General features: G+C 40.8%; 1 protein-coding gene across 1 annotated transcript in view; it reads left to right on the top strand.

The window, feature by feature from the left end:
• Nucleotides 1–304: 304 nt before the first annotated feature.
• The window catches only part of LOC123750423 (uncharacterized), a 97,982-nt gene continuing 76,194 nt past the window's right edge, over nucleotides 305–22,092 (top strand). The window contains exons 1-2 of the mRNA XM_069324150.1: nucleotides 305–533; nucleotides 21,476–21,660. Coding sequence (XP_069180251.1) covers nucleotides 482–533; nucleotides 21,476–21,660 — 237 coding nt within the window. The 5' untranslated portion in view covers nucleotides 305–481. The remainder of the gene's footprint in view (nucleotides 534–21,475; nucleotides 21,661–22,092) is intronic.

The raw sequence follows: 22,092 nt of genomic DNA on the forward strand, positions 1-22,092 counted from the left end.
AGTGAGGTGGATATGAACTATGAACATTTAAAATCTAATAAATTATATATGACAGTGTCAGACCACGGAGGAAGAATTGAAACAGGAATTTCCTTAAGTACTTTCGTATATTAATACATCTTCAGAAGGAATGAATGAAGATGTATTAATAATATATATATATGTATATATATATATATATATATATATATATATATATATATTGAAACAAAATAGTTATCAGTATTAAATGAATAAATGACGTCATCATACACTGGCAACCAAATAAACATTATTGCCATCTCTCTCCAAATCACAGCCACGAATATACAAATGCTAAAATAAATCAAGAATGATAATAAACTAACGACTAACAACTACAACAGCTAAGAATATACATTAGCATAAAGAGAAAGACAAACTAAAGTGACAAAAAAACAGTGAAGTGCAGCAAAGAATAAGCGACCAAGAAAAATATTGCGATCTCCGGCAACTGTGACTAATGGCCGCCTTGCGCATCTCGTTTGTCATCTGTCTCGTCCTGGCGTGTTCCGGTAAGTCATTTCTCTTCCTGTTGTCATTATTACCTCCCGCCCTCTTGTCGGAGTCGTCGCTTCAGAGCATACTATAGTGCCTATAACTATAAGTCTTAATGTCGTTGATTTTCAGTCCGACGCGATATATGAGAGCGCGCGCCCAGGCGCCGCGCTCGCCAGGCCGCGTTCACCTTCCAGCAGAAATTCAGAAAAATACATGACATGGATTTTCAGACTCTGTCGCGGACCTCGGCCTTTTTTCTTAGTTTTTAAATAGATTTGTAAAACTTATAATGGAATATATAGAATAATTATATATAAATATATAGAATAATTTATCCATAGAGCTCTCTGCGAGACATCTTATGATATATAAATTGATTTTAGGGTGTTGATATCAAAGGCGGACCTTTTGAAATTCTGAACTGTTATTTCCGTTTACTCTCTCTCAGTCTCTGTCTCTCTCTCTCTAACCTCCCTCTCTCTCTCTCTCTCTCTCTCTCTCTCTCTCTCTCTCTCTCTCTCTCTCTCTCTCTCTCTCTCTCTCTCTCTCTCTCTCTCTCTCTCTCTCTCTCTCTCTCTCTAACCTCCCTCTCTCTCTCTCTCTAACCTCTCTCCTGTCCCATCCCCCACCATCTCCCCCCCCCCCTCCCACCATTCCCCTCACCAAAGCCTGGGGGCGTAGCTGCCATAGTGCCCCCTGCTGCGTCTGCTGTAGCCTCGGGGCGCGGCTCGTATAATATTCCCTGTGAGTGGCCCGGGCCCTGCTTGATGGGAAACAAACACTCTCCCAGCTGACCCACGGAGGGCGCCTAATGACATTAAAATCTGATGTTCGCGGCCTGTGACGTCGTTTTGTGAGTTGCTTGAGTTCTCTCTCTCTCTCTCTCTCTCTCTCTCTCTCTCTCTCTCTCTCTCTCTCTCTCTCTCTCTCTCTCTCTCTCTCTCTCTCTCTCTCTCTCTCTCTCTCACTCTCTCTCTCTCTCTCTCTCTCTCTCTCTCTCTCTCTCTCTCTCTCTCTCTCTCTCTCTCTCTCTCTCTCTCAGAGCCACGGACGCACAGTTTTGTAGTTAAAAATGGAGGGAGCAGTGAGATGCTAAATGTTGCAGGACATTTCATTGCAAGTTGCATCAAGGTGGGCCGGCTAGTACGCTTTCCATTGCAAGTTCCATCCACTTACTGCATGAAAACGGCCCCCTTGCCACTGAGATCACTTTCTCCACTGATATCACTTTGTCCGCTGAGATCACTTTCTACTCTGATATCACTTTCTCCACTGAGATCACCCACTGAGATCACTTCGTGAGATCACTTTCTCCACTGAGATCACTTCCTCCACTGAGATCACTTTCTCCACTGAGATCACTTTCTCCACTGAGATCACTTTCTCCACTGAGATCTCTTTCTCTACTGAGATCACTTTGTCTACTGAGATCATTTTCTCCACTAAGATCACTTTCTCCACTGAGATCACTTTCTCCACTAAGATCACTTTCTCCTCTGAGATCACTTTCTCCACTGAAATCACTTTCTTCATGAGATCACTTTCTCCTCTGAGATCACTTTCTCCACTGAGATCACTTTCTCCTCTGAGATGACTTTCTCCACTGAGATCACTTTCTTCATGAGATCACTTTCTCCTCTGAGATCACTTTCTCCACTGAGATCACTTTCTCCACTGAGATCACTTTCTCCTCTGAGATCACTTTCTCCACTGAGATCACTTTCTCCTCTGAGATCACTTTCTCTACTGAGATCACTTTCTCCACTGAGATCACTTTCTCCTCTGAGATCACTTTCTCCACTGAGATCACTTTCTCCTCTGAGATCACTTTCTCCACTGAGATCACTTTCTCCACTAAGATCACTTTCTCCTCTGAGATCACTTTCTCCACTGAGATCACTTTCTCCTCTGAGATCACTTTCTCTACTGAGATCACTTTCTCCACTGAGATCACTTTCTCCTCTGAGATCACTTTCTCCACTGAGATCACTTTCTCCTCTGAGATCACTTTCTCCACTGAGATCACTTTCTCCACTAAGATCACTTTCTCCTCTGAGATCACTTTCTCCATCATGGTTGCCATGACGACTTTTTGTGATGTTACAATGTTGTCATGGTTGCTACGACGTTGTCATAGTTGCTACGACGTTGTCATAGTTGCTGGAACATTGCTACACCGTTACCACTACCGGAATGTTCCACTGTACCAACCCACAACCTTCTGACAACGTTGAGTTTACGGTTGAGTGTGAGCATGGTGCTAGAGCTCACCTTATCGTCTTGTTATCTTTGTGGGTAACATATGGAGATTTTGCGGTGAAGGTTTTGTAGGGGGGGGGGGTCGTGGGGAAGGGGGTTTTGTGGTAGTAGGCTTTTTTGGGGGTTTTGGGTTTTTGGGTTTTTGGGTTTTTGGGTTTTGGGTGAACAGTTTGGTTGGTTGAATTATGTGGGATAATGTTTTGTGGGGAGGGTTGAGTGGGGTTTGATTTTGTGAAGTAATCGTGAATACTCACTCTCTGAAACCATCTATGTATACTCAGTCTCTGAAACCATCTATGTATACTCAGTCTCTGAAACCATCTATGTATACTCAGTCTCTGAATCCATCCATGTATACTCAGTCTCTGAAACCATGTATGTATACTCAGTCTCTGAAACCATGTATGTATACTCAGTCTCTGAAACCATCTATGTATACTCAGTCTCTGAAACCATCTATGTATACTCAGTCTCTGAATCCATCCATGTATACTCAGTCTCTGAAACCATGTATGTATACTCAGTCTCTGAAACCATCTATGTATACTCAGTCTCTGAAACCATCTATGTATACTCAGTCTCTGAAACCATCTATGTATACTCAGTCTCTGAAACCATCTATGTATACTCAGTCTCTGAAACCATCTATGTATACTCAGTCTCTGAAACCATGTATGTATACTCAGTCTTTGAAACCATCTATGTATACTCAGTCTCTGAAACCATCTATGTATACTCAGTCTCTGAATCCATCCATGTATACTCAGTCTCTGAAACCATCTATGTATACTCAGTCTCTGAAACCATCTATGTATACTCAGTCTCTGAAATCATCTATGTATACTCACTCTCTGAAACCATCTATGTATACTCAGTCTCTGAAATCATCTATGTATACTCACTCTCTGAAACCATCTATGTATACTCAGTCTCTGAAACCATCTATGTATACTCAGTCTCTGAAACCATCTATGTATACTCACCCTCTGAAACTATCCATGTATACTCACTCTCTGAAACTATCCATGTATACTAAATCTCTGAAACTATCCATGTATACTCACCCTCTGAAACCATCCATGTATACTCTTTGAAACCATCCATGTATACTCACCCTCTGAAACCTTCCATGTATACTCACCCTCTGAAACCATCTATGTATACTCACCCTCTGAAACCATCCATATATATACTTACTCTCTGAAATCACATATGTACACACCCGCTGATAATTTGGCCATCTTCAAAGCACACACAACTGTTAAAAAAGGACTTTTCAGTCAAAAAAAGTCAAATTCAAAATCAAAGGACGTTAACGGGCTAAAAGGGCAGGTATTATGGAGACTAATCCCAGTCAGTTAGAAAATTTGTTTTGTGTACGTATAGTCAGAGAGAGAGAGAGAGAGAGAGAGAGAGAGAGAGAGAGAGAGAGAGAGAGAGAGAGAGAGAGAGAGAGAGAGAGAGAGAGAGAGAGAGAGAGAGAGAGAGAGAGAGAGAGAGAGAGAGAGAGAGAGAAAGAAAGAGAGGGCAAAAAGAAAGTGAAAGGGAGAAGGAGAAAGATAAATATCAAACACACAGCAGAGAGGTGCCGAGGAGAAACAAAAAAAAAAACTAGAAAAACAAAAGCAACAACGACCAACTTCATACATGAATAATTAGAGAAAGAAACAGTACAAAAACAGAGAACAAATAAATGTTTTTGTTCTCTATCTCCCAATTTCATTAACTGTGTAACTTTACTTAGTCTTGTTACGGTGGTGAGAGAGAGAGAGAGAGAGAGAGAGAGAGAGAGAGAGAGAGAGAGAGAGAGAGAGAGAGAGAGAGAGAGAGAGAGAGAGAGAGAGAGAGAGAGAGAGAGAGAGAGAGAGAGAGAGAGACGCCAATTACGATACTGCCTTTAATTCTGACCATGGTCCTGTAGAGCCTGATGTGGTGCAGTCATGTGTATATGTATATGTGTACGGCTTCCCATTGTCGGGGACAGGAAGCCTGTTAAGCTTATAGAGAACCCGGACTGCCCTTAGATACGACGATTTTATATATATATATATATATATATATATATATATATATATATATATATATATATATATATATAGTCATGTCTAGTCTAGTCATAGACAGACTTTACAGACTGCACCACTAACTGGGTATCTATTTCAGGACCAGCACCCCAACCACCACTTCCTGAAACTCATAAGCAATCCAGCTGGGATCGCCCCATTGTCGATCAAGAAGCTGCGAGAACACCACATGACACTGCCTGACTTAGAGCTGTAGCAGCTCCCCATGCAGGTGATTTCCTATTAGCAAACCCAATGTCAGCAACCGGCACCCGTCTCACACTATAGGCCCTTCGAATTGCCGTGGCTCTCCGCCTCGCTGCCCCAATCCACACCGAATACAGGTGTATTTGCGGCGAGGCAGAGGCCGACAGGTACGGACGGCATGACCTTCTTTGCCAAAGGACAGGAGGATGGCATGCAAGACACGGCGAGGTTAACGACATTATTAAGAGAAGCCTTACCACAGGCGGTTGTCCAGCAGAGAGAGAGCCCCGTTACCTAATGTCCTGCAACTCTGATGAGCCTGTCGGTCGCCCAGACGGAATCACGGTGAACCCCTGGAAGAATGGTAGACAGTTGGTGTGGGACTACACTTGCGTTTCAACTTTAGCCAAGACCTATGTTGACTTCAGTGCTGCACAAGCAGGAGGAGCTGCCAATCACCGGGAAGCAACCAAGTTACGTGAATACAGAGACCTTGATCACCACTACAATTTTGTTCCCATTGCCTCAGAGACACTTGGCGCTTGGGGTAAAAGTCCTGCATGTTTTTTGAAGGAGTTGGGGTCCAAGCTGATCGAAACAACTAGAGACCCTAGAGCTGCCAGTTTCCTCTTTCAGCGCCTTAGTGTGGCGATCCAGAGAGGAAATGCACACTGCATCCATGGTTCCTGCCCACCATCTGAGGAGCTGGAGGAGCTCTACAACTTGTGACAAGTAGCCTTGTACCTTGCATGTAACCAGTGTTGTAACCCTTTTTGTGTAATGAAATTGTAAAATAAAGTTAGATATATACACACACTTACTGAAAGAATAGAGGTGGTAGGAGAAGAAAATATCAAAGTGTTCAGTGAGGATCCACAAGGTCTTCTCTGAGTGCTCTTTATTTTCTTCTCCGAGTCAATGGGTCCCTACACTTGCACAAGAGGTGGTACCCCCTTTTAGGTTAAAACACACACACACACACACATATATATATATATATATATATATATATATATATATATATATATATATATATATATATATATATATATATATATATATATATATATATATATATATATATATGACCGCATATTCTGTATTTATTATTTTCTGGTTTAGGGCTTCTATCCCTCTAACTATTTTCTTAGCATCAGGGCTTAAGCCCTGATGCTAAGAAAATAGTTAGAGGGATAGAAGCCCTAAACCAGAAAATAATAAATACAGAATATGCGGTCATATTCAATGAAACATGTTTGAAAGAAAACCTGCTGCCAGTATACACCAATATATATATATATATATATATATATATATATATATATATATAACCCCCAGTGATCGTGCACGCCTCACAGCTGTGCAGGCTCCCCATGCAGGGGACTTCCTTCTGGCAGTCCCTATGTCTGCGACAGGCACACGTCTTGATCCGCAGGAGCTCCGTATTGCAGTCGCTCTCCGCCTTGCTGCCCCTATCCACACTGTTCACAGGTGTATTTGCGGCGAGGCAGATGCTGACGAATATGGACTGCATGGCCTGCACTGTGGAAAATCGGGTGGTTGGCACACTAGACACGACGAAGTCAACGACATCATTAAAAGAAGCCTTGCCTCTGCTCAGTGTCCAGCGGAGAGAGAGCCCCGCAACCTACTGAATCGTGACTCTGTTAGCTTTGCCGGCCGACCAGACGGAATCACACTGCGTCCGTGGAAGGGTGGCAGGCAGTTAGCATGGGACTATACTTGTGTATCCACCCTGGCAACGACATACATCACCCTCTCTGCCGGCACAGCAGGAGCCGCAGCGACACACAGAGAAAAACAATATATATATATATATATATATATATATATATATATATATATATATATATATATATATATATATATATATATATATATATATATATATATATATATATATATATATGTCGTACCTAGTAGCCAGAACGCACTTCTCAGCTTACTATGCAAGGCCCAATTTGCCTAATAAGCCAAGTTTTCCTGAATAAATATATTTTCTCATTTTTTCTTATGAAATGATAAAGCTACCCATTTCATTATATATGAGGTCAATTTTTTTTTATTGGAGTTAAAATTAACGTAGCTATATGACCGAACCTAACCAACTCTACCTAACCTAACCTAACCTATCTTTATAGGTTAGGTAGCCGAAAAAGTTAGGTTAGGTTAGATTAGGTAGGTTAGGTAGTCGAAAAACAATTAATTCATGAAAACTTGGCTTATTAGGCAAATCGGGCCTTGCATAGTAGGCCGAGAAGTGCGTTCTGGCTACTAGGTACGACATATATATATATATATATATATATATATATATATATATATATATATATATATATATATATATATATATATATATATATATATATATATATATAACTGAAAACTCACACCCCAGAAGTGACTCGAACCCATACTCCCACAACTGGTATGTACAGGGACGCCTTAATCCGCTTGACCATCACGACCGGACATAAGGAAGTGATAGCCGAGGCTATTTGAACCACTTCCCCGCCGGCACTCGGATGGTAATCTTGGGCATAGCATTTTATCAAATCACCCCATTCTTTGGGGCACACGTGAGAAACACAAATGCTAACAAGCCTGAATGGTCCCCAGGACTATATACAACTGAAAACTCACACCCCAGAAGTGACTCGAACCCATACTCCCACAACTGGTATGTACAGGGACGCCTTAATCCGCTTGACCATCACGACCGGACATAAGGAAGTGATAGCCGAGGCTATTTGAACCACTTCCCCGCCGGCACTCGGATGGTAATCTTGGGCATAGCATTTTATCAAATCACCCCATTCTTTGGGGCACACGTGAGAAACACAAATGCAAACAAGCCTGAATGGTCCCCAGGACTATATACAACTGAAAACCTTATGTCCGGTCGTGATGGTCAAGCGGATTAAGGCGTCCCTGTACATACCAGTTGTGGGAGTATGGGTTCGAGTCACTTCTGGGGTGTGAGTTTTCAGTTGTATATAGTCCTGGGGACCATTCAGGCTTGTTTGCATTTGTGTTTCTCACGTGTGCCCCAAAGAATGGGGTGATTTGATAAAATGCTATGCCCAAGATTACCATCCGAGTGCCGGCGGGGAAGTGGTTCAAATAGCCTCGGCTATCACTTCCTTATGTCCGGTCGTGATGGTCAAGCGGATTAAGGCGTCCCTGTACATACCAGTTGTGGGAGTATGGGTTCGAGTCACTTCTGGGGTGTGAGTTTTCAGTTGTATATAGTCCTGGGGACCATTCAGGCTTGTTTGCATTTGTGTTTCTCACGTGTGCCCCAAAGAATGGGGTGATTTGATAAAATGCTATGCCCAAGATTACCATCCGAGTGCCGGCGGGGAAGTGGTTCAAATAGCCTCGGCTATCACTTCCTTATGTCCGGTCGTGATGGTCAAGCGGATTAAGGCGTCCCTGTACATACCAGTTGTGGGAGTATGGGTTCGAGTCACTTCTGGGGTGTGAGTTTTCAGTTGTATATAGTCCTGGGGACCATTCAGGCTTGTTTGCATTTGTGTTTCTCACGTGTGCCCCAAAGAATGGGGTGTTTTGATAAAATGCTATGCCCAAGATTACCATCCGAGTGCCGGCGGGGAAGTGGTTCAAATAGCCTCGGCTATCACTTCCTTATGTCCGGTCGTGATGGTCAAGCGGATTAAGGCGTCCCTGTACATACCAGTTGTGGGAGTATGGGTTCGAGTCACTTCTGGGGTGTGAGTTTTCAGTTGTATATAGTCCTGGGGACCATTCAGGCTTGTTTGCATTTGTGTTTCTCACGTGTGCCCCAAAGAATGGGGTGATTTGATAAAATGCTATGCCCAAGATTACCATCCGAGTGCCGGCGGGGAAGTGGTTCAAATAGCCTCGGCTATCACTTCCTTATGTCCGGTCGTGATGGTCAAGCGGATTAAGGCGTCCCTGTACATACCAGTTGTGGGAGTATGGGTTCGAGTCACTTCTGGGGTGTGAGTTTTCAGTTGTATATAGTCCTGGGGACCATTCAGGCTTGTTTGCATTTGTGTTTCTCACGTGTGCCCCAAAGAATGGGGTGATTTGATAAAATGCTATGCCCAAGATTACCATCCGAGTGCCGGCGGGGAAGTGGTTCAAATAGCCTCGGCTATCACTTCCTTATGTCCGGTCGTGATGGTCAAGCGGATTAAGGCGTCCCTGTACATACCAGTTGTGGGAGTATGGGTTCGAGTCACTTCTGGGGTGTGAGTTTTCAGTTGTATATAGTCCTGGGGACCATTCAGGCTTGTTTGCATTTGTGTTTCTCACGTGTGCCCCAAAGAATGGGGTGATTTGATAAAATGCTATGCCCAAGATTACCATCCGAGTGCCGGCGGGGAAGTGGTTCAAATAGCCTCGGCTATCACTTCCTTATGTCCGGTCGTGATGGTCAAGCGGATTAAGGGGTCCCTGTACATACCAGTTGTGGGAGTATGGGTTCGAGTCACTTCTTGGGTGTGAGTTTTCAGTTGTATATAGTCCTGGGGACCATTCAGGCTTGTTTGCATATATATATATATATATATATATATATATATATATATATATATATATATATATATATATATATATATATGTATATATATATATGTACATAAAATTGGTGACGTCACAGTGGCCAGTGTATTGGTCTCAGGCGTCACAGGGACTCAGGAATATACATGTCCATCCCCTGAATATTTAGAGCTGTTATCTGCATATCTGTATCCCTCGCCACCCCCACCCCACCCCCCCTCGTTTACAGGTAGTGTGTGGTGGGACCACCTCCCCCCTCCCCCACCCCCCCTCTCTCTCTCTCTGTCTCTCACACACACACATACACGCACGCGCGTTCGTTCAGGTGAAGCTGTTTGGTTGCATGAAGCGGACCGTTGGGTCCGGGGTAAGCGGAGCTTTCCTAGTAAAATGAATCTTACCCGGACCATTCACGTTTCAGACCACTCAGTATAAGGAATACTGAAACGCACGCACCCAAGCCTCCCACCTAACCTAACTAACCCAAGCACTCAAAACTTTGGATATATCTGAGCCGCTAGTTTTCAATAGCCCCATTTTGTTTTTTATTTACGGACCAGATCGTACAAAATAAGACGTATTAGTTAAGAGTAAAGGACATATGGTCGTGCGCTCAGGTAGACATGTCTGACGGGTCGAGCTCTCGCTCCTAAGCCCCGGCTTTCTAGCTGTAAGTTAATTTAATGAGTGTTTTCGAGCATGTAACTTGGAGAAGATGTTTACAAGGAAGGTGAAATGACATTGGTCTTAAATTAAAGCTGTTTTCTTGTCTCCTCTTCACAAACAACACAACTACCGTCGTTCAAGGTTGTTTGCGTCTCACTTTTTCTAGTAATTCCGTTTGTTTCTTTATTTTTTCAGTTTGTTTCAATATTTCTTCTTGGTTCATTTTTTTTATTCTCTTTAGAATCTTGTATATTGCAATTATAATATAAATATATATTATATCTCAATATATATATATAGATATTATATAAATATAAATATATATATATATATATATATATATATATATATATATATATATATATATATATATATATATATATATATATATATATGTCGTACCTAATAGCCAGAACACACTTCTGAGCCTACTATGCAAGGCCCGATTTGCCTAATAAGCCAAGTTTTCATGAATTAATTGTTTTTCGACAACCTAACCTACCTAACCTAACCTAACCTATAAAGATAGGTTAGGTTAGGTTAGGTAGGGTTGGTTAGGTTCGGTCATATATCTACGTTAATTTTAACTCCAATAATAAAAAATTGACCTCATACATAATGAAATGGATAGCTTTATCATTTCATAAGAAAAAAATTAGAGAAAATATATTAATTCAGGAAAACTTGGCTTATTAGGCAAATCGGGCCTTGCATAGTAGGCTGAAAAGTGCGTTCTGGCTACTAGGTACGACATATATATATATATATATATATATATATATATATATATATATATATATATATATATATATATATATATATAAACCCATTCATCAGTTTAGACAGTAATTTCTGTAATTATGTGCACCATTGTACAAAGATTACCGTTCTAAGCAATTAGATAGTAGAGCTTTGTACTTTATAGAATCTTTATAGTCGGAAAAGGATTAAGCTAATAAACATACTTAAATATTCCTAGGCCTAGTATAGCACACATATGTACTATATTAGGCTTCAGATATTGTGTGTTAGGCCTAGAAAGGCTAGAGTAGTTTAGTTTATCTTTGCAACATAAGTAGAAAATTGTTTTAGGATTTGTCCAACTCAATAGTGCCGATTTCTACTTTCTAATTTTATTGTACGTCGGTATATATATATACTATGTTCATCGTCGTTACTTTAAGTATTACCCAAAAAATAAGCATGGGCTGTAGATAGATAGATAGATAGATAGATAGATAGATAGATAGATAGATAGATAGATAGATAGATAGATAGATAGACAGATGCATAGATAGATAGATAGATAGATAGATAGATAGATAGATAGATAGATAGATAGATAGATAGATAGATGCATAGATAGATAGATAGCGCAAAATATATTTTTAGAAATAAAACTAAATTTTGTGGCACCAAATGTCAGCAAATAATAATTTTAATATTGAAAAAATAATACGGAAAAATAATATCCCCATTCAAATGTTCGCATAGTTTGTAAATTATTTTTTTAATTTTTTTTAGACTATGGGCTCGAATTTAAAAAAAAATAATGCGTAGAAAGTGTTTTTTTTATGTTATTAATAAAATGTCATGAAACAGCGTAACAATAGATGGAGTAAAATGATTTTATTGACAATACTGAAAGACTTGTGATAGTCTATCAGCGGAGGAGTGAGGTTTAGCTCTTGGCCCCCCGCCTCCTACCCTTGTTGCTGTACCTGCTGCGTTATCATTTAAGTATCCTGACGTCCGAATTCTTTGTCGAATCTGGCTGTTAAGTTGTGGATGGAGGTGGCTTCTACAACCTCTTAAGGTCATTGTTCTTGTTGACCTCCCGTACAGGGTTATCTTGAGGTTATCTTGAGATGATTTCGGGGCTTTAGTGTCCCCGCGGCCCGGTCCTCGACCAGGCCTCCACCCCCAGGAAGCAGCCCGTGACAGATGACTAACTCCCAGGTACCTATTTACTGCTAGGTAACAGGGGCATTCAGGGTGAAAGAAACTTTGCCCATTTGTTTCTGCCTCGTGAGGGAATCGAACCCGCGCCACAGAATTACGAGTCCTGCGCGCTATCCACCAGGCTACGAGTCCCCTAGGGTTCGAGTATTTCCTTGAAATTCTTCGACTCATTTTGCGTTTCCAGCTTCCACTTATGTCCTTTCTTCCTCTTAAAGAGCTAGGTCCACCGTGTCAATTCCTCTGAGTATCTTTTATGTTTCGATCATATCTCTCTGTTTCTACTTACTCCAAGGTTCTCAATTCTAGTTCCTTAAAGGTGTCCCCATAGTTTAATACTATTAGGTCTGGTACTAACCTTTTTGTGAACCTCTATACTTTTTCAATCTTGATTTTATACTTCACAAGGTGCGGGTTCCAAGCCGGTGCCGCATAATCTAGACTTGGTCTAATAAAAGGTGTTTATATTACCCTGCAAGAGCCAGCGTCTCATATGTTGCCGATGTTATCCAGTTTATGTGTGTCTCTGGGAATGATGTTGGAATTGTATCCACTCCCAAGAACGTCTCTCTCTTGTGGGGTAGACGCCTTCTGTTCTTCTTCCTTCCTTCCCCCATCTTCATTACCTTACAGTTGATGGGAATGAATTCTAACAATCACTTATTTCCCGCCAAACACACACTGAAACTACGACGTTGGTACAACATTTGAACAAGTTTTAACACTTCCTAACCAGTTATAACAACCAATATAGCAAGTTGTAACAACGTTCTAATACGTCATAAACACGTTAAGCCAAGATGTAACAACTTTATTACAAGTTGTAACAAGCGGAAAATAGAGACAGTTACGGTTTGTGTTTCCAGGGATTTTCCACTTCTGAAGTTCAAGCTCATCGTGTAACATTCTGGAGTCATCCTCGATGTTTACACTCATCATAACCTTAGAGTCGTCTGCAAGCATGCACGACCTCCCTTCCTCGGGCAGGTCATTCATTAAGAACAAGAAGAGGGGTCTAGGAACGACCCTTGAGGCACTCCACTCGTTACCTTTCCTCCTACTCGAAGCCTCGTCTGTAAACAAATGAACAAATCCACAAGGGCCGTGACGAGGCTTCGAACCTGCGTCCGGGAGCATCCCAGACACTGCCTTAATCGACTGAGCTACGACAGGGTAAAAAGGGTTGAAACCGAAGATGCTCGTCTGTAACTGTGAGTCTCAGACCTTCAGGTAGTCCCGTACCCAGTTGAGTGTCTTCCTAGTTATCTCAGTCTGCTTCTCCAGCCTTTCACGAGAAACAGTAGTAATTTATATATTTAACTGTAGGAAAATACCATCTACCTTCTTTTTCCTGTATTATGTTAGTAACCTGGGAGTTAGTCAGCTGTCACGGGCTGCTTCCTGGGGGTGGAGGTCTGGTCGAGGACCGGGCCGCGGGGACACTAAAGCCCCGAAATCATCTCAAGATCTCATCTCAAGATTGTTACAGAACTCGGTGAAGTTTGTCAGGGGGAACGATTTTTCCAATTCTTAATTCATGCTGCCCATTTGGTAGTTTATCCTCTCCAGGTGTTACAATATTCTCAACCTGATGACTTTATCACTGTTCACGGATTATTACGGGCTCACCATAGCCCGTGCTACTTGGAACATTTTGTTCCAGGTAGCGTATCTTAAACAACAACAACAACACTGTTGACGGAACATTCGTTAGAGACGCTGCTCTCTAAGTCAGTCCCCCCTCCTCTTGTTGAGTACTGGCACTACGTTTTCCTTTTTTCCCCAGAATTCTGGGATGTTAAGTGTTATCTTACCTGCTGGGCTCTGTGTACTGGTGGGGTGTTATATTACCTGCTGGGCTCTGTGTACTGGTGGGGTGTTATCTTACCTGCTGGGCTCTGTGTACTGGTGGGGTGTTATATTACCTGCTGGGCTCTGTGTACTGGTGGGGTGTTATCTTACCTGCTGGGCTCTGTGTACTGGTGGGGTGTTATCTTACCTGCTGGGCTCTGTGTACTGGTGGGGTGTTATCTTACCTGCTGGGCTCTGTGTACTGGTGGGGTGTTATCTTACCTGCTGGGCTCTGTGTATTGGTGGGGTGTTATCTTACCTGCTGGGCTCTGTGTACTGGTGGGGTGTTATCTTACCTGCTTTTAAAAATTCTCAAATCTTTTACTTAAAATTGTAGTCAGAGGGTGACCAATTGTCTCTGCAGCCTCCTTCAGCATCCATGGTGATATATTGAGTCTGGTCCTGTTGATTTTGTTTCATCTAACTCCTTCAGGTGCTTCTTAGCATTCTGTACAGTGATTATACTACGTCATCCAGTGTTACCTTTGGCCTTCCATCACTCACCTCTGGTCTCCGCGATGGCTCTTTTGTAAAGGTGAAATCTTCTGTCGAGTCCTTCACACACATCTCCTTGTCGTTTTCTGTGAGAATTCCACTTTGTCTCTTCATCCTGACTACATGCATGGTTTTTCCCAATTGCGTCTCAGCTTCACTCCTGACTTGGATATGTACATTTCTGGCTCTCTTTCATTCCTAGTTCTTTGTATCTCTCTCTCTCTCTCTCTCTCTCTCTCTCTCTCTCTCTCTCTCTCTCTCTCTCTCTCTCTCTCTCTCTCTCTCTCTCTCTCTCTCTCTCTCTCTCTCCCTCTCTCTCTACCTAACCCCTTTACCTACATCCTAACTTCCCTTTACTACTTATAACTTCCCCTTTTCCTGCCCTTGTATTTCCCCTTTACTACAAACGAACGTCCACTTACTACCTTACTACTAATTTTCATTTGCCTTCGCCAACTCCCCTTTTCTTCCTTTGAACCCTTTGAACTTTATCTGTTATCTTCAACATTCCATCTACACAACATCGACAGTAATTTACACGTTATCAGCTCAAAAACTGATTAATGACTCAAAAAACTGATTAATAACTCGAAAAAAATTATTAATTACCTTCACCCACGCTCAATAGGTTCAACAGTCTCTATGACACATTTATACCCGTTAAACGAATAATATGTTCAAGGATATACCATATATTCTGGTATATCTTTCATCAGACTGGACACCATTTATTCTGGTATATCTTTCATCTGACTGGACACCATTTATTCTGGTATATCTTTCATCAGACTGAACACCATATATTCTGGTATATCTTTCATCAGACTGGACACACATATATTCTGGTATATCTTTCATCAGACTGGACACACATATATTCTAGTATTTCTTCAAAGTTAATACATTTATTCTACCAGATTAATTTTATTACATTAAATATGGCTCTGAACATTGACATTTAGTTTCCTGACAGAAGTATTTCATATTTTTTTACTTCACCAATATATATATATATATATATTATTTTTGGTCTTCAGGTACGAAATATCTACATTTTATTATCAGGAAGTTCTCTCGTGAAGTGCTGACTTACTGACTTGTCATGAAGTGTTGACTTACTGACTTGTCATGAAGTACTGACTTACTGACTTGTCATGAAGTACTGACTTACTGACTTGTCATGAAGTGCTGACTTACTGACTTGTCATGAAGTGCTGACTTACTGACTTGTCATAAAGTGCTGACTTACTGACTTAATATTTAAATCCTGTTGAAGTTCAGATCCTCGTTACAGAGGCTGAGTGTCCAGAGAGAGTCAGATCTCCGAATGCTGAGTTTCCAGTGTTATTTAGAGCCCTGAGAGCCGTGTTTTGCAAGAACTAACTTATAATAATAAGGAAGAGAATGAAGTAAGGAGAGAGAGAAAAAAAAGCAAGGGAAGAGGAGGAAGCGCAAAGTAAGAATAGGAAGCAAGGAGGAGGATAAATGACAAGAATAACCCACCCAAGAACATGGCAGAAACAAGATGTCAATTCGTAATATTAAAACTGCTGTTTAGCTGGAGTTAGTACCTTGAAAACAAAATATTACTTTGCATATACCACATATGTACTTATTAATAAGCCAAATAGTGACTACAAGCAATAAGTCATATATACACTGTCTTCTGCGAGAGCGGGTTGCAATTATTTATACAACAGAAAGGTCAGCTCCTGTCGCTTGAAAGAATGTATCCAGACTGTTAATCATTGGAGACTTCAAGCCTGGAAAGAGAGATTGGGTGGGCAAGGAACCAGTCTGAGGGCACAGAGACATGGAGAGTCAAACTATTGAACATAAACATAGCAAGGAGGAATATTTTTAAGGCAACATGTCAAGGGGGAGACGAACAAGATTCAGAGGTAATGACGAAACAGCTAGATCTGACCTGATCGTCACTGTGAACGAGATATACTATGAACGAGAGATATACCACGAACGAGAGAGATATACCACGAACGAGAGAGATATACCACGAACAAGAGAGATATACCACGACCGAGAGAGATATACCACGAACGAGAGAGATATACCACGAACAAGAGAGATATACCACGAACAAGAGATATACCACGAACGAGAGAGAGATATACCACGAACAAGAGATATACCACGAACGAGAGAGAGATATACCACGAACAAGACAGATATACCACGAACGAGAGAGATATACCACGAACAAGAGATATACCACGAACGAGAGATATACCACGAACGAGAGAGAGATATACCACGAACGAGAGAGATATACCACGAACAAGAGATATACCACGAACAAGAGATATACCACGAACGAGAGATATACCACGAACGAGAGAGATATACCACGAACAAGAGATATACCACGAACGAGAGATATACCACGAACGAGAGAGATATATACCACGAACGAGAGAGAGATATACCACAAACGAGAGAGAGATATACCACGAACGAGAGAGAGATATACCACGAACGAGAGAGAGATATACCACGAACGAGAGATATACCACGAACAAGAGATATACCACGAGCGAGAGAGATATACCACGAACGAGAGAGATATACCACGAACAAGAGATATACCACGAACGAGAGAGATATACCACGAACGAGAGATATACCACGAACAAGATATATACCACGAACGAGAGAGATATACCACGAACGAGAGAGATATACCACGAACAAGAGATATACCACGAACGAGAGAGATATACCACGAACGAAAGAGATATACCACGAACGAAAGAGATATACCACGAACGAGAGATATACCACGAACGAGAGATATACCACGAACGAGAGAGATATACCACGAACGAGAGAGATATACTACGAACGAGAGAGATATACCACGAACGACAGAGATATACCACGAACAAGAGATATACCACGAACGAGAGAGATATACCACGAACGAGAGAGATATACCACGAACGAGAGATATACCACGAACAAGAGATATACCACGAACAAGAGATATACCACGAACAAGAGATATACCACGAACGAGAGATATACCACGAACAAGAGATATACCACGAACAAGAGATATACCACGAACGAGAGAGATATACCACGAACAAGAGAGATATACCACGAACGAGAGAGATATACCACGAACGAGAGATATACCACGAACAAGAGATATACCACGAACAAGAGATATACCACGAACGAGAGAGATATACCACGATCAAGAGAGATATACCACGAACGAGAAAGATATACCACGAACGAGAGAGATATACCACGAACGAGAGAGATATACCACGAACGAGAGAGATATACCACGAACGAGAGAGATATACCACGAGCGAGAGAGATTTACCACGAACGAGAGAGATATACCACGAACGAGAGAGATATACCACGAACAAGAGATATACCACGAACGAGAGAGAGATATACCACGAACGAGAGAGAGATATACCACGAACGAGAGATATACCACGAACAAGAGATATACCACGAACGAGAGAGATATACCACGAACAAGAGATATACCACGAACGAGAGAGAGATATACCACGAACGAGAGAGATATACCACGAACGAGAGAGATATACCACGAACCAGAGAGATATACCACGAACCAGAGAGATATACGGAAGCCAGCGACAGCGTTACGAACCCAAGACGAAACGAATCAAAAAATCATTTGCCTGAACGCCATCACTGTGACAGACAGACTAAGGGAGTAAATATTGTACGGGGGTTCAGGCAGGAAACAGCGCTGATTACCAGTAAGAAATTCCCCCCCCACCCCATAACTCATCTCGACCATTAACTCAACTCATGATGAATTCTCCACACTCATCATCGTACCATAAACGTTCGAACCATGAACCACGTTTTTTTTTTCACTTTTAAAGTAACTGGATTGTGAGGCAGGTGATCACACGGTCTCACACAGAACGAAGCATCAGGTATGACGTATGAGCTGAGTAGATGCTGACTGAAATGCAGCATCACTGAAGATGCTGCGTCAATATACATCATACAATTTAAATTGTAACAGCTGTTTGACATCGATTAAATGATTAAAGATGACAGCTGTTTGACATCACTAAAAAAATAAAGATGACAATTGTTTGATATCAAGAAAATGATAAAGATGACAGTTATTTGACATCAATAAAATGATTAAAAATGACAATTTTTTGACATCAATAAAATGATAAAGATGACAGCTGTTTGACATCAATCAAATGATTAAAGAGGACAGCTGTTTGACATCAATCAAGTGATTAAAGAGGACAGCTGTTTGACATCAATAAAACTATTAAGAGGACAGCTACTTGACATCAATAAAATGATTAAAGATGACAGCTGTTTGACGTCAATAAAATTATAAAGATTACAACTCTTTGACAGCTACAAAACAACATGCATATATTCATTGTCTTAGAAACCAATAAAGTGTGTTAATATATATAATGAAATATAGAAAACGACATTATAATAACATTTAATACAAAATCCAGAAATTTGTTATTTTTATTTATTAAATTATTTAATATTCAAGACAAAGGTCAACTTTGTGAAGTGACCCCGATGCTAAGGTCAACCTAGACCCACTTGAGAGAGAGAGAGAGAGAGAGAGAGAGAGAGAGAGAGAGAGAGAGAGAGAGAGAGAGAGAGAGAGAGAGAGAGAGAGAGAGACAGACAGACAGACAGACAGACAGACAGACAGACAGACAGACAGACAGACAGACAGACAGACAGACAGACAGACAGGGACAGACAGAGACTAACATGCATATACATTTAGATCCATTCGTTTGCATTCATATTTTTAATTCTGAATCTATGTATATTGGATTATTTATCACCTTTGTTTGGGGGTCATATATATATGTATTTGTGATATTTGATATCAATAAATCACACTGAAATATTGATATTGTTTTGAAAACAAATATTTTGACTGACACGAACCTCGTGTCAAAAATGTATTTTCTGTAGATCAACGGGTTTACCACTCTCTCTCCCTCCCTCTCTCTCTCTCTCTCTCTCTCTCTCTCTCTCTCTCTCTCTCTCTCTCTCTCTCTCTCTCTCTCTCTCTCTCCCTCCCCCAGCCAACATCTGCTTCATCACCTGTAACAAAATACATGTCTGTGTAAGTGCCACTTTACAGGGGTCATTCCACACTTTCACACCTGTGACCTCTGGCCACGCCACGTGGCTCTATGGGTATATAATTTTGCTCTTCCGCCTCGTCGGCAGGGGTCGGCAGTTCGAGCCTCCTAGTGCCTCTAAAATTCTACCTGTTTCTGATCTCTCTCTCTCTCTCTCTCTCTCTCTATATATATATATATATATATATATATATATATATATATATATATATATATATATATATATATATATATATATATATATATGTGTATATATATATATATATATATATATATATATATATATATATATATATATATATATATATATATATATATATATATATATATATATACAACTTTAGAACACTTTCCCACCAGGAGACTCGAACCCTAGCCAGCACAGTCTCCTGTAGCTGCTAGTCTTACTTGGGGACTGTAAGCTCCAAAAAACCCAGTATATAGGCAAGACAACAACATCTCTTTCTAGGCGTTTAACGATGCATAAGCAACAGGGCTCCATTAAGGAACATATAATCTCTTCCCACAACCAAACCATCGCCAGAGAAATCCTAGTAAACAACACAGAAATCATCGATAGATACAGCGATAGCAGGCGGCTTGACGTTTGCGAGGCACTACACATCAAGAAGTCAACACCAGCAATCAACAGCCAATTAATGCACAACTATATTCTACCCACCTCAAGACTCCGCTCCAATATAGAAGCATCAAGAAATATGGACCAATAGGCTTTCTACAATCACTTCTATTCAATACCCATTGTTTCGTGTTCTGTCTTGTGTTGATGAAATTAATACCCTATTAAATACCACCTCACCCCATCCACCTCACTCAAATGTAGATATAAACAAATCGGAGATGTGTAAGTTCTATTCAGTTGTGTATGTGTAACTAAAGTCTTTGAAAATGTAATAAGTTTTACGAAACGCGCTCAAGTGTCGCGTCAGACTAGAAATAATACTGAATTTTGGAGAATTGATTTTTGAATTACCACCAACAGTGAAAAGAAATGTACGAAAGATTGAGAAAATTCGTGTTAGAATTATTAATCTTACTTTTTTGGTCATATTTAATAATATATGTCTACAGGAAAGACTGCTACTAAATTATACTAATATATATATATATATATATATATATATATATATATATATATATATATATATATATATATATATATATATGTCGTACCTAGTAGCCAGAACTCACTTCTCAGCCTACTATGCAAGGCCAGATTTGCCTAATAAGCCAAGTTTTCATGAATTATTATATTTTCTCTATTTTTGTTCTTATGAAATGATAAAGCTACCCATTTCATAACGTATGAGGTCAATTTTTTTTATTGGAATTAAAATTAACGTAGATATATGACCGAACCTAACCAACCCTACCTAACCTAACCTAACCTATCTTAATATGTTAGGTTAGGTTAGGTAGCCAAAAAAGTTAGGTTAGGTTAGGTTAGGTAGGTTAGGTTGTCGAAAAACAATTAATTCATGAAAACTTGGCTTATTAGGCAAATTGGGCCTTGCATAGTAGGCCGAGAAGTGCGTTCTGGCTACTAGGTACGACATATATATATATATATATGTATATATATATATATGTATATATATATATATATTTTTTGACTAGGATAGTAAAATAGACTAGGTTGTAAAAAAGATATACATGTGGCATTAAATGGCGGTACTCAGGCGGCACTCTCTCCCGTCCCTCCAGGCACCTGTGTGGCCCTCCATCGCCGCGGAGGACGAGGACGAGCACCAGGAGGAGGTGGAGAGGGAGCGTGGTGGCTGGCTCCCCCTCGTCCCTACTTCACCACCACCACCCCCACCAACTTCACCGTCCTGTCCGGCCAAACTGCCTACCTCCCCTGTCGGGTCCACATGCTGGGGGAGAGATCTGTGAGTCTTGTTGACCTCTGTGACCTCTGTGACCTTTGTACCTCTCTCTCTCTCTCTCTCTCTCTCTCTCTCTCTCTCTCTCTCTCTCTCTCTCTCTCTCTCTCTCTCTCTCTCTCTCTCTCTCTCTCTCATTTATACTGGATAATTTCGCCATTAAATCCGTAGGTAATCCCCTAGGTTAGCTGGGATTTATCTTGTTATATTAAATTGCATGTACCTTGGGATTACCTGAACCTTGATTTAGTGTTCATTACTGCACAAGGGGTAGGTGTAAGTAGTCTTATATTCATGGTAAACTTCCCCCCCCCCCCTCCCCCACTCTCTTATAAACTTTTTATACTTTAAATGGTAAACTCATGATTTTCTTGGTAGTTTCCTCTCTCAGGTAAATAGAATGCGGTTTACTCCCTCGGGTACTAAGCTGGGTGCCCA

Source organism: Procambarus clarkii, chromosome 13 (assembly GCF_040958095.1).
Source record: "Procambarus clarkii isolate CNS0578487 chromosome 13, FALCON_Pclarkii_2.0, whole genome shotgun sequence".
NCBI lineage: Eukaryota > Metazoa > Arthropoda > Malacostraca > Decapoda > Cambaridae > Procambarus > Procambarus clarkii.